Below are 13,349 nucleotides of genomic sequence, written 5' to 3'. Positions count from 1 at the left end.
TGTCTACCCTCTGATCTAAACTGCTAACTAAATGTTTTACACTATTCTCTACTAGTCAGATTGGATCTCTTGTTATCTGTCCAAAATGGTAGCTGAAGTTACCATCATTGAATGCCATTGCAAAACCTTTTTAACATCACTCATCTTGGATTCAAACATCCCAGCATCCTTACAAATAAACTTTCCTATCTTGAAACTACATTTGTTTATCGTAGCTTTTTTTTTTTTTTTTTGAGACGGAGTCTCGCTATCGTAGCTTTAATTTAGTCAAACTAAAAACAGTTTTTCTGACAATCACCTGTTTCTATGTCAAATTCACACTTGAAAATGTGTCATTAACTAATAATGTATAGCATAATAATTTTAACATTTCCTTGCATTGATCAAAAATACACATTTAAAAATTTAGCAATAAATCTTATAGTTATAAAATTTGAATAAATCACTTTCTAATGGATGCATAAATCTTACATAACATTTCAAACTTGGGATTACAATTAAGAATACATTTTCATGTGGTTTTATATTATATTTTAATTCTTAATTTTACTTTTATGTTTGAAATTGAAGTTTGACCTTATGGCTAATGATTCTTACTTATATTCCATTTCACAATATTTGAGATATCTGAAAAATCAAGAATTTGTTTTTCTAAGGGCTCTTAAGTTTTGAAATATGATTGGCACACTCTACACCATATTTATTTGCAGTCTTAATGTAAATTTGCATTAGATGTGGGTTATTAAACTGCTTTGGGTATGACAACTATAATATTCCAAATGATATAAATTCCAAAATTCTGTTTGGAATGAAATTCAAGAGCAATGAGAACTTGACATAATGGCTAATTTTATAATAATCACTGGTTGATAGGGCATTAGGAATATTAATTTTCTCTAGTTTTACTATGGCTCATTAGAACATAATATTGATTATGAATCCAGACTCATATTTCAAATAATATATATTAATATGCACAGTTGATCATGGTAGAGAAATATACATATACTGGTTTCTGAAGAGTTTTGAAGAAACCAATAATAAAATATTAGAAAATATGCATGAAATAAAGAGACAGATGGTGTATTAGTTCGTTTTCATGCTGCTGATTAAGACATACCTGAGAATGGGCAATTTGCAAAAGAAAGAGGTTTAATGGACCTACAGTGCCACGTGGCTGGGGAAGCCTCACAATCCTGGTGGAAGGCAAGGAGGAGCAAGTCACATCTTACATGGATAGCAGCAAGCAAAGACGGAGAGCTTGTGCAGGGGAACTCCTTTTTTTTTTACAACCATCGGATCTCCAGATACTTATTCACTATCATGAGAACAGCATGGGAAAGACGTGCCCCCATGATTCAATTACTTCCTACCGGGTCCCTCCCACAACATGTGCGAATTCAGGATGAGATTTGGGTGGGGACACAGTCAAGCCATATCCGATGGATAGATGTAGACATATTTTATACATCTTTTAAATGTGACGCTTCCTGTACATGTTTGGCATGGGCTGTACATCTCAAACTATTGCAAAAATAATAAAAAAAAAACTCTATTATAGTTACCAAACCTTTATAGGGTAATCATTCTAGTTTGCTCAAGATAGCACCAGTTTATGCACATGGGGTAGAAGACAGAATATTGCTGAAGTATCTCAGTTCTCTCCAAATATTAAAATGTCATTTGTCCTGGATGTTTTAACCAAGTACTATTATTTATGGTTGCACTAAAACAAATAGGGATGAGTTTGATAAATCACCACTTGGTATTTTATATTCTGCCACCATCTTTTCCAGGAGTGTGAGATATAGAGTTATACATAACCAGAAAATTATTTTTAACATGAGGATAATATGGTAATATAACCAGTGATAACACACCTCTCTTTTCCAATGCTTTCCAGATGCAGATTTTATTGTATCAATCATTCAAAGACAGCTTGCAGGACTTTGAAGACCCAAGCAGACAAAAGTAGGTAATTCCTCCTTATTTCAGTTGGTATGCAGAGAAGCTACTAATAATGCTACTCTTCCAGCACAATGTTTCTGGGCTGCCAGTGAGCTTGGTCAGTAGGAACCACAGGAAATTATGAGTTATGTCTATGTTATATATGAGAGGAAAATTGAGGCTACTAGTTTTGTCACAGGGTTTATAGATAATTGTCTGTATGTTCTTGCTATAGAGGTTTGGTCAATTATTGTGTGGTACAAAACAGTGGTCAGTGAACTATAGCTGGGAGCTGAATAAGACCTTCCACCTATTTTTGTAAACAAAGTTTTATTGATATAGTGAAATCCACACATTTATGTTTGTCTATGGTTGCTTTCATGCTACAATAGCAGAGTTGAATCATTGTGATAGAGACCATAAGGCTCAAGAAGCCTAAAATATTTACTATCTAACTCTTTAAAGAAAAATTTGCCAGCCCTTGGTATAAATCTACAACTATTTACATATTTTACTATGCACTGATGAACATTTCTTATTCTACAATACTTACTTTTTAATAAAACTAAGTTTCAAATTTGTTTCCCTAGAAAATCAATGATGAATATGTAGTTGCCCCTAAACTGTGCCACTATTAATGATCCACTGTAGGATATTAGTGACATTACTGACTGTATACAAACCAGAATGCATACATTAGTTGAGCAATCATCAGCATCTACTTTTAAAAATGTTAGTAAATATTTTAGAAGACTGTCTTCTGATGATGAGCTAGGTGCATAAGCAGAAGGTCTTCTTACATATCACTCTGTGAAGCATGTCTTTTCATTTAGATCAAATGACTGTCCCAAAATTATTTTTCTCATTTTTTATTGCAAGTTCCTCTGTGCATACAAAAAGTAAAGTAAGTGATAGTTGTCAAAGTGTCAGCTCAGCTTGTAGGAAACTTCACTTACAGTTAAAAAATGCCAGCTTGGGCTGGGCGTGGTGGCTCACTCCTGTAATTCCAGCACTTTGGGAGGCCAAGGCAAGTGAATCACTTGAGGACAAAAGTTTGGGACCAGCCTGGCCAACATGGCGAAATCCCATCACTACTAAAAATACAAAAATTAGCTGGCTGTGGTGGCATGCACCTCTAATTCCAGCTACTTGGAAGCGTAAGACAGGAGACTCACTGGACCTTGGGCGGCAGAGGTTGCAGTGAGCCAAGATTCACCACTGCACTCCAACCTGGGTGAGAAACAGTGAGACTCTGTCTCAAAAAAAAAAAAGAAAAAAATGTGAGCCATATTAATAAAAGCAGAAACTTCAGATTGATAATCAGTTAATTCCAGTAATGGTTTTCTTTTTCCCTCCAATTCATTAAATTAAAATAAAGTTTTGCAAGTTTATTCTGTCAAAGAGAAAACATCTGACAATATTGGTAGTGCCATTGGGAATTTGTGAATTCAGCAAAAAATATTCAAAAATAAAGTTATTGGTTCCTGTGGTGAAATTTTAAATATACATTTTGTTAAGTATGTGGCATAATACATTGTTTTGATCAAATATAGAAAAATGTGGAGCAGAAAATACAGGAAATTATTGTGGTTCACACATAGTTCATATTTTGTTTCAAATCAGTCATGATATTCACACAACTAAAATAAAAATTGTAGCTGCAAAATTCACAAATAATTTTAAATACTTATAGAGTAATGGAACTAATTTGTTGTGACAAAACTATTATTGAAAAAATTGTAACATGGCATAATGTGCTTTTTTTCTTGCTTCTTTTCATCAACATTCAAAGTTTAGAAATGTTTAAGTCTCTAAAGAATGACTTTGAAAATGAATCTAAGGGTGCAGGGAAGCTTTGACATTTTAGTAACAGAATGCTCTACATTTAGCTGCATCTTGCTCCAAATCAGTTTCAAACATTTAATTAAACAGCTAAAAAAATTTAAGTACCAAAGAAATCAGTTTTGAACATTACAGTAAGTTGCATTTTTTAGATAAAGCATTGAAGTTTACTCCTCCATGATTCAAGAAAGACACTTAGCAAATTTAATAAGATTTCAAAAGTATATAAGATTTTAAATATTATAACAGTGCTTTGGAATAGCTGGGCTTGTGGGAAGCATTTGAGGGGGCTCCTAAATTTCAAGGATAAACTTACATACTAGAGCATAATGGAAATAAATTGAGAGAGTTGACAACTTTGCAGTATCTAAATTTAGCCAAACATTCTAAAGAACAATAAATAGAAATCATTTACTTCATGAATATCTTGGAAAATGTTATCTAGCAAACTGATTTTGAATAAGTAATATATAGAACTCCTATAAAAATATTTTATCCTTGAAGAGGTCTTTCACATCCCTTGTAAGTTGTATTCCTAGGTATTTTATTTTCTTTGCAGCAATTGTGAATGGGAGTTCACTCATAATTTGGCTCTGTGTTTGTCTGTTATTGGTATATAGGAATGCTTGTGATTTTTGCACAGTGATTTTGTATCCTGAGACTTTGCTGAAGTTCGTTATCAGCTTAAGGAGATTCTGGGCTGAGACGATGGGGTTTTCTACATATACAATCATGTCATCTGCAAAAAGAGACAATTTGACTTCCTCTCTTCCTATTTAAAAACCTTTATTTCCTTCTCTTGCCTGATTGCCCTGGCCAGAACTTCCAACACTATGTTGAATAGGAGTGGTGAGAGAGGACACCCTTGTCATCTGCCAGTTTTCAAAGGGAATGCTTCCAGTTTTTGCCCATTCAGTATGATATTGGCTGTGAGTTTGTCTTAAATAGCTCTTATTATGTTGAGATACGTTCCATCGATACCTAGTTTATTGAGAGTTTTTAGCATGAAAGGCTGTTGAATTTTGTCGAAGGCCTTTTCTGCATCTATTGAGATAATCATGTGCTTTTTGTTATTGGTTCTGTTTATGTGATGGATGATGTTTGTTGATTTGCGTACGTTGAACTGGCATTGCATCTCAGGTATGAAGCCGACTTGATCACGGTAGATAAGCTTTTTGATGTGCTGCTGGATTCTCCTTGCCAGTATTTTACTGAGGATTTTTGCATCAATGTTCATCAGGGACATTGACCTAAAATTCTCTTTTTTTGTTGTGTCTCTGCCAGGCTTTGCTATCAGGATGATGCTGGCCTCATAAAATGAATTAGGGAGGATTCCCTCTTTTTCTATTGATCAGAATAGTTTCCGAAGGAATGGTACCAGCTCCTTTTTGTACTTATGGTAGAATTTGGCTATGAATCCATCTGACCCTGGACTTTTTTTGGCTGGTAGGTTATTAATTATTGCCTCAATTTCAGAACCTGTTACTGGTCTATTCAGAGATTCAAATTCTTCCTGGTTTAGTCTTGGGAGGGTGTAAGTGTCCAGGAATTTATCCATTTCTACTATGTTTTCTAGTTTATTTGCATAGAGGTGTTTATACTATTCTCTGACGGTAGTTTGTATTTCTGTGAGATCAGTGGTGATATCCCCTTTATCGTTTTTTATTGCGTCTATTTAATTCTTCTCTCTTTTCTTCTTTAGTAGTCTGGCTAGCTTTCTATCTATTTTGTTGATCTTTTCAAAAAACCAGCTCCTGGATTCATTGATTTTTTCAAAGTTTTTGGTGTCTCTATTTCCTTCAGTTCTGCTCTGATCTTAGTTATTTCTTGCCTTCTGCTAGCTTTTGAGTGTGTTTGCTCTTGCTTCTCTAGTTCTTTTAATTGTGATGTTAGGGTGTCGATTTTAGAACTCTCCTGCTTTCTCTTGTGGGCATTTAGGGCTATAAGTTTCCCTCTACACGCTGCTTTAAATGTGTCCCAGAGATTCTGGTACGTTGTGTCTTTGTTCTCATTGGTTTCAAAGAACATCTTTATTTCTGCCTTCATTTTGTGAAGGACCTCTTCAAGGAAAACTACAAATCACTGCTCTAGGAAATAAGAGAAGACACAAACAAATGGAAAAACCTTCCATGCTCATGGATAGGAAGAATCAATATCTTGAAAATGGCCTTACTGCCCAAAGTAATTTACAGATTAAATGTTATCCCCATCAAGCTACCACTGACTTTCTTCATAGAATTGGAAAAATCTACTATAAACTTCATATGGAACCAAAAAAGAGCCCGCATAGCCAAGACAATCCTGGGCAAAAAGAAGAAAACTGGAGGCATCATGCTACCTAACTTCAAATTTTACTACAAGGCTACAGTAACCAAAACAGCATGGTACTGGTACCACAACAGATATATAGACCAATGGAACAGAATGGAGACCTCAGAAATAACCACACATCTACCACCATCTGATCTTCGACAAACCTGACACACACAAGCAATGGTGAAAAGATTCCCTATTTCAGAAATGGTGTTGGGAAAACTGGCCAGCCATATGCTGAAAACTAAAACTGGACCCCTTCCTTACTCCTTATACAAAAATCAACTCAAGATGGATCAAAGACTTAAACATAAGACCTGGAATCATAAAACTCCTAGAAGAAAACCTGGGCAATACCATTCAGGACATAGGCGTGGGCAAAGACTTCATATCTGAAACACCAAAAGCAATGGCAACAAAAGCCAAAATTGACAAATGGGATCTAACTAAACTAAACAGCTTCCGCACAGCAAAAGAAATTGTCATCAGAGTGAACAGGCAACCTACAGAACGGGAGAAAAATTTTGCAATCTATCCATCTGACAAAGGGCTAATATCCAGAATCTACAAAGAACTTACAAATTTACAAGAAAAATGGAAGCAACCCCATCAAAAAATGGGCAAAGGATATGAACAGACACTTCGCAAAAGAATACCTTTATGCAGCCAACAGGTATATGAAAAAATGCTCATCATCACTGGTCATTAGAGAAATGTAAATCAAAGCCACAATGAGATACCATCTTACACCATTTAGAATGGTGATCATTAAAAAGTCAGGAAACAACAGATGTTAGAGAGGTTATGGAAAAATAGAAATGCTTTTACACTGTTGGTGGGAGTGTAAATTAGATCAACCATTGTGGAAGACAGTGTGGTGATTCCTCAAGGATCTAAAACTAGAAATACCATTTGACCCAGCAATCCCATTGCTGGGCATATACCCAAAGGATTATAATCATTCTATGATAAAGACACATGCACACGTATGTTTACTGCAGCACAATTCACAATAGCAAAGACTTGGAACCAACCCAAATGTCCATCAATGATAGACTGGATAAAGAAAATGTGGCACATATACACCATGGAATGCTATGCAGCCATAAAAAAAAAAAAGGATGATTTCATGTCCTTTGTAGGGACATGGATGAAGCTGGAAAGCATCATTCTCAGCAAACTATCACAAGATCAGTAAACCAAACGCTGGAAGTTCTCAGTCATAAGTGGGAGTTGAACAATGAGAACACATGGACACAGGGAGGGGAACATCACACATTGGGGCCTGTTGGGGGTGGGGGGCTAGGGGAGGGATAGCATTAGGAGAAATACCTAATATAGGTGACGGGTTGATGGGTGAGCAAACCACCATGGCACATGGCATACCTATGTAACAAAATTGCCCATCCTTCACATGTAACCCAGAACTTAAAGTGTAATTTAAAAATATATATTTTACCTGCATATTTTATATCAAAAAAGATTTAATAATATCTTCCTTTAGCAGACTTTTTTTAAAGAAATTAACAGAAACCTCAACATGTGTTCAGTGAAAATGTCCGTAATTTAAAATTTAATGGTTAAGAAGTGTCAAATAAAGACATGAACAATTTCAAATTCATTAGTCATAAATGCAAGTCTGAAGAAAGATGTAAGTAATTTTATGGTGAAAAGCATGTGAACTGTTGTTCGGACTCTTATGCTATAAAACATTTAGCAGTAGTATGATTTAATTGTATTAACCAAATTGATTTATTAAACTTTACTATAAAAGAGTTCAGTATATATATAACTTCTAAAATTGCATTTTTCAATAATAAAGGAAATATTTCACATTTAATTTGAAATACATAGACAAGATTAAAGTTATTTGTGTATATGTATGTATATATATATATATATGCATTTTTTACCTGAAAATTGCTCATCACATTCACAAATGAAACTATTTGAAGTAATATTGCTGCAGTTTCCATGGAAACAGACATGTGGTTGATATTGGCCAATTATTTCTGAGCAATTCTTTCCTATAACAATGAAAAAAAGTTTTTTTTTACATTGCATATCAGTATTATAACCATCAGTTTTCTCTCAATTCTTTAATAATGAAAGTATCAAATTCTGACAAATGTAATTTCAGTTATGAAACCATGTTATACGATGATGCATTTAAATTGAAATAAAAATTAATTTTGATATTTTACATAAGTTTTTCATCTTCTGACCCCAGATTATAATATCCAAATATTTTTTCTGGCTAGTAGTATTTGAGCTTTATTTAATTTACATAATATTTTAAAATTTTAATTGTATTTTCATGATAGATAACATTCATACATTTAACTACCAGTTTTTCAACATACACTGATAGTATTGCAGTGAAATTTACAAAATGACACATTCAAATGTGTATTGTTTCTCAGACTTACCCCCTAGCCAAGGGAACAATTCAAAAGGAGAAATGGCTGCCTGGATTCTCAGAATATGTGCACAAACTTCCAAATTCAACACTTCTTTGTACTTGCTGGCATATCAAATTTTCCAAATCTCACTTACACATACTATTGTGGTCCCATTATATCAGTTATATACGTATATACGTATATATATATATACACATATATATGTATACACATAGCCTTCCATAACATACTCATTCTATGCATATTTAATCATCTTATAATACCCTAGTAGAGGAATGTGCCTTGAAAATCCCAGGGCATAGCAAGTGGACAAATGTTGTTACAAACCAACTGAATGTAATTTGGCAATATGGTTTTTTTTCCCAGTTTAATTAAGCTCTTAATTTAATTTATGAGCAGTTTTTGCCATTATCATTGATGTCTTTCAAATTCCTTATATACTGACATCCCTGCCTCACTAACGCAGAACTCTTTTTTCTTCATTTGCCTCCAAGCAACCCTAAATGTAATGAAAATATAAATAATGAAAATATAAATAAAAACATTGTGTTTCAAAAGGTTTTCCAAGCATAAAAATTAAATTAACAGTATAATGCTCAATAGGCCACACCCTAATTAAAACTTAGTGAGTTTTATGAGCTAAATTGTGCCCACCCACCCTTGCCAAATTCATATGTTGAAGTCCTAAACCTCAGCATCACAGAGTATCTATATTTGCAGATAATATCTTTAGAGAAGTACGCAATTAAGGTTAAATAAGGTCAGTGGGGTGCGTCCTAATCCAATGTGACTGGTGTGCTTTGAAGAGGAGAACATTTACACACAGATACATACAGAGAAATGACAATGTAAAGACACAAGGAGAAGACAGCAGTCTATGGACCAAGCAAACAGATCTCAGAAGAAACCATATCTGCCAATCTTTGACTTTTAGCATCTAAAACTGTGAGAAAATAAGTTTCTGTTTAAGCCATCCAGTCTATGGTACTTTGTTATGACTGCTCTAGCAAACTAATGCAGTAAGCATTCTCGATTGTTTTGACAATTCTATATATTTCATTATCTTCTTTGATTTTTTAAATTGAAGTAATTATTTATAATTAAAGTGGCAAATGGAGTATTCTTCATGTTATAAAAATAAGTAAGCATTATTTAGATATTTTATAGTGCTCAAAGCTTAATGATTTAAAGCACCTATGGCAGAAAGAAAGAGAGAGAGAGAGAAAGGAAGGAAGGAAGGAAGGAAGGAAGGAAGGAAGGAAGGAAGGAAGAAGAAAGAAAGAAAGGAGAGAAGGAAGCAAAGAAGGAAGGAAGGAAGGAAGGAAGGAAGGAAGGAAGGAAGGAAGGAAGGGAAGGAAGGAAATCGAGTAGGAAGCAAACCATTCTATGCAGTTATAATAAAACCACTAAAATAATATCCCATGAACTATGAATGCATAATGCAAATTAATATTCTGACAATGGTAGAAATTTTCTGGCCAAATATTCTTTAAAACTCTTTGGACAGGTGAAAATGGATGCTTTAAAGACTGTCTATTAAATTTCTTTATCTTTCACTCCAAATCAGCAATTTGAGTGTTTTCACATTTTCTCTAGCCTGCCTTAACTTTAATCACCTGATATACCCCAGCGGAAAGAAGAGGTATAACTTGCACCTTCTATCACCAATGCCAGTACAGTCAAATGAGAATTTGATCCACGTTATAGAGACAATATATTCAGTGGCTATTATTGGTATTAACTTCTATAATGATCTTGGTACTGAGCTATCGATTTCAAAATGACTATTTGAAAGATTGGATTAGGTGAATTTTACAGCCTACAATGGCTTATTGAGGTCTTCTATTACATCTTTTTATTTTATTTTATTTTTTGAGACAGAGTCTCGCTTCATCACCCAGGCTGGAGTGCAACGGCACGATCTCAGCTCACTACAAACTCTACCTCCTGGTTCAAGGGATTCTTCCGCCTCAGCCTCCCGAGTAGCTGGGATTACAGGCACCCGCCATTATGCCCGGCTAATTTTTGTATTTTTGTAGAGACGGGGTTTCACCATGTTGGCCAGGCTGATCTTGAACTCCTTACCTCAGGTGATCCGCCCGCCTCGGCCTCCCAAAGCTCTGGGATTACAGGCGTGGGCCGCCTTCAAGTCGGCTCCCGTTACATCTTATCACACAGCCTCTTTAAACTTGGCTCCAGTGGAGTCAGCCTCAGGCACAGGGGAGAAGGAATCCCCCTAAAGCCTGCCTAACAAAATTACAGTTAAATCCCTGCAGGTGATCTGCTCTAGACATATCTCTGCTCTAACCTTCCTTCCTCTTTTATGACCAAAATACATACCAATCTGCTGTTTTCCTATGCTATTATTATCAGCTGTGTCAAATATTTCTCTGTTAGATCATCGTGGTCTTATTTCACTTGTAACTCTCCATGCCAGGTCTGTCAAGCCCTCAAATAAATTCTTTCACAAGTTTCCAAGCTTTAAATGTTCCCTACATTTTTTCAATCTTTCTCCTCAATTTCCTCCGATGACCCCAGATTCCTCTACTGTATTCTCAAGTAGAGAGAATTTTATTCCCTTCAAACTTCATTTTAGCCTCAGGCAGCATCATTTACATTTTTTTTTAGATTGCTTTTCCTCTGGCTTAATTACTCACCAAACATCTTTTTACAACCTTTTCTGATTATTGCCTCTTATTGAGCTTATTACAACCCGTTATTAATTATAACTTCTTTCCATTCTTGTCACTATCACCTATAAATCACCACTTGGATGCCATACCAACATCCATTTAAAACATTGCTCTTGGCTCACAATTATCTGTTCCTTTCCAATTCTGCCAAGCAGCTTCAATGACTTCCCTTCAACCATAGTTCCCTAACTTCCTCTACTGAGATGTGTACTTCATTTTCAAGTTATCACCTATCTAAATACCATAATCTTGGGAATTCATTCGGTTACTAAAATCTTTTATATTATTCTGATAATCTTATGTTTTAATGTATGAGACATTAAGAATGGATGTTGGGAAAGATGTAAATATAGATATTTCACTATTAAACATATTTCTAAGAGCCCTCTTTCAGTTAAGCAAAAAGCTTATTTTGGAGGATCCCTGATAGGATTTATATATGTCCAGAATCTATATTTAGCCAAATTTAAGGAATCTATTAAATTTTTTATTTTTTTTATTTATTTATTTATTTATTTTTATCTTTTTTGAGACAGAGTCTCGCTCTTTTGCCCAGGCCGAACTGCAGGGGCACTATCTCGGCTCACTGCAAGCTCCACCTCCTGGGTTCACACCATTCTCCTGCCTCAGCCTCCTGAGTAGCTGGGAGTACAGGCACATGCCACCATGCCCAGCTAATTTTTTTTTTGTATTTTTAGTAGAGACGGGGTTTCACCATGTTAGCCAGGATGGTCTCAATCTCCTGACCTCGTGATCCACCCGCCTCGGCCTCCCAAAGTGCTGGGATTATAGGCATGAGCCACCGCGTTTAAAATGTAGTTTGATTTCTGTTAAGTAACAGTTTATAAATACACTGTGTTTCTCTATTTTAATAAAATTATATATTTTAAACAATCTTACCTGTAAATGGTGGGTGACAGACACATTCATATGCTTGCTCATCCAAATTTTCTCTTTTATTAATGCAACTGCCATTATTTTTACATGGTTTAAAAGAACATGCATCAAGTTCCTGGCAGTATTTTCCAGAAAATGGAGGCTGGCAATGGCAGTTATATGTCTTGCTCCAAGCTTCACTAAGACATTTACCATGACCAGAGCAAAATTCTGAACTCAGAGATTCCTGGCAGAACTGCTGTTTCACTGTCACATTTAGTCGAAGTCCCAGTGGACAAGGTGATGGACCACTTGCCATAACTGTGATAAAATAATGTGTCCCAACACTCAGCCACTTAGAATTAACAGTGTGCATTCCTTTTAGTCTGCAACCAAAAAGTAACTGATCTTCCGTTGTGGTATTTTGCACACAGTCAATGAAAGATGTTTCAGAAACATTCATCAAATTTATTTCTGGAAATTGAAGAGATGGTTCAGAAGAAATTACAAGGATATCTCCTAATTGAATTTGCAAAGGGCAAATCTGGGGAACAGCTTGATTGCCTGAAGTATCTATTTTAGTGTTTACACCCAAAAACCAGCAATCTCTGTAGAAGTCCAAGCAGATGTTTTCTGTTAGTGTCCAATTTACCACATATGATGAGGGTTGTGGATGCCATTCTTCCACCAATTGCCGTCTACATGTTTTTCCATTTATGAAAGAGCTGTGAAAAACCATCAGGCTCAGAATGATGATTGATTTGTCAGTCATTTTCGGGTAACTGTATTTTACAGTTTATCGTAAAGAATTGCTGCAAAATGGTGTTTTAAGTATTGCTGGAGATTTCCAACCAAAGTTGTTAGGGATTCCTGGGAATTGGAATTGGCCTTTTTTCTGTCCCCAAAGTAGCTTTGATGACAATGTGCTTTGATGGAGAAACAGGAATTCAAATGTTGTAAATATTCCTTTAAACAGAAAAAGACATATATTGTCAGTGAAGTATTCCCTAAATTAATAATATAGAAAATGCTAGCTCTTTCTGTAGATTTCATAAGAGCCTACACTGCAAAGATAGTGTCACCAGCAGCTGGGGACCTTCTTTGGGAAAGAAGGCCAAGAAAAACATGATCAAGATATGTTGATCTGGTCAAGCTTTATATAGTCACCTCATTTTGCAAAGTTCTGGTTTCATGACATAATTAAGCCAGCAACTTACTGCGGTCTTTTGTGTTGTCTCTTTACACCAAGCTTCAA

General features: G+C 35.2%; 1 protein-coding gene across 1 annotated transcript in view; it reads right to left on the bottom strand.

The window, feature by feature from the left end:
• EYS (eyes shut homolog) overlaps positions 1–12,866 on the bottom strand; it is a 1,808,075-nt gene extending 1,795,209 nt beyond the window's left edge. The window contains 2 exon segments of the mRNA XM_030809409.1: positions 8,016–8,129; positions 12,119–12,866. Coding sequence (XP_030665269.1) covers positions 8,016–8,129; positions 12,119–12,866 — 862 coding nt within the window.
• Positions 12,867–13,349: the final 483 nt, after the last annotated feature.

The sequence above is a fragment of the Nomascus leucogenys genome, chromosome 3 (assembly GCF_006542625.1).
Source record: "Nomascus leucogenys isolate Asia chromosome 3, Asia_NLE_v1, whole genome shotgun sequence".
Classification (NCBI taxonomy): Eukaryota; Metazoa; Chordata; class Mammalia; order Primates; family Hylobatidae; genus Nomascus; species Nomascus leucogenys.
This window is presented reverse-complemented; position numbering and strand designations above follow the sequence as displayed.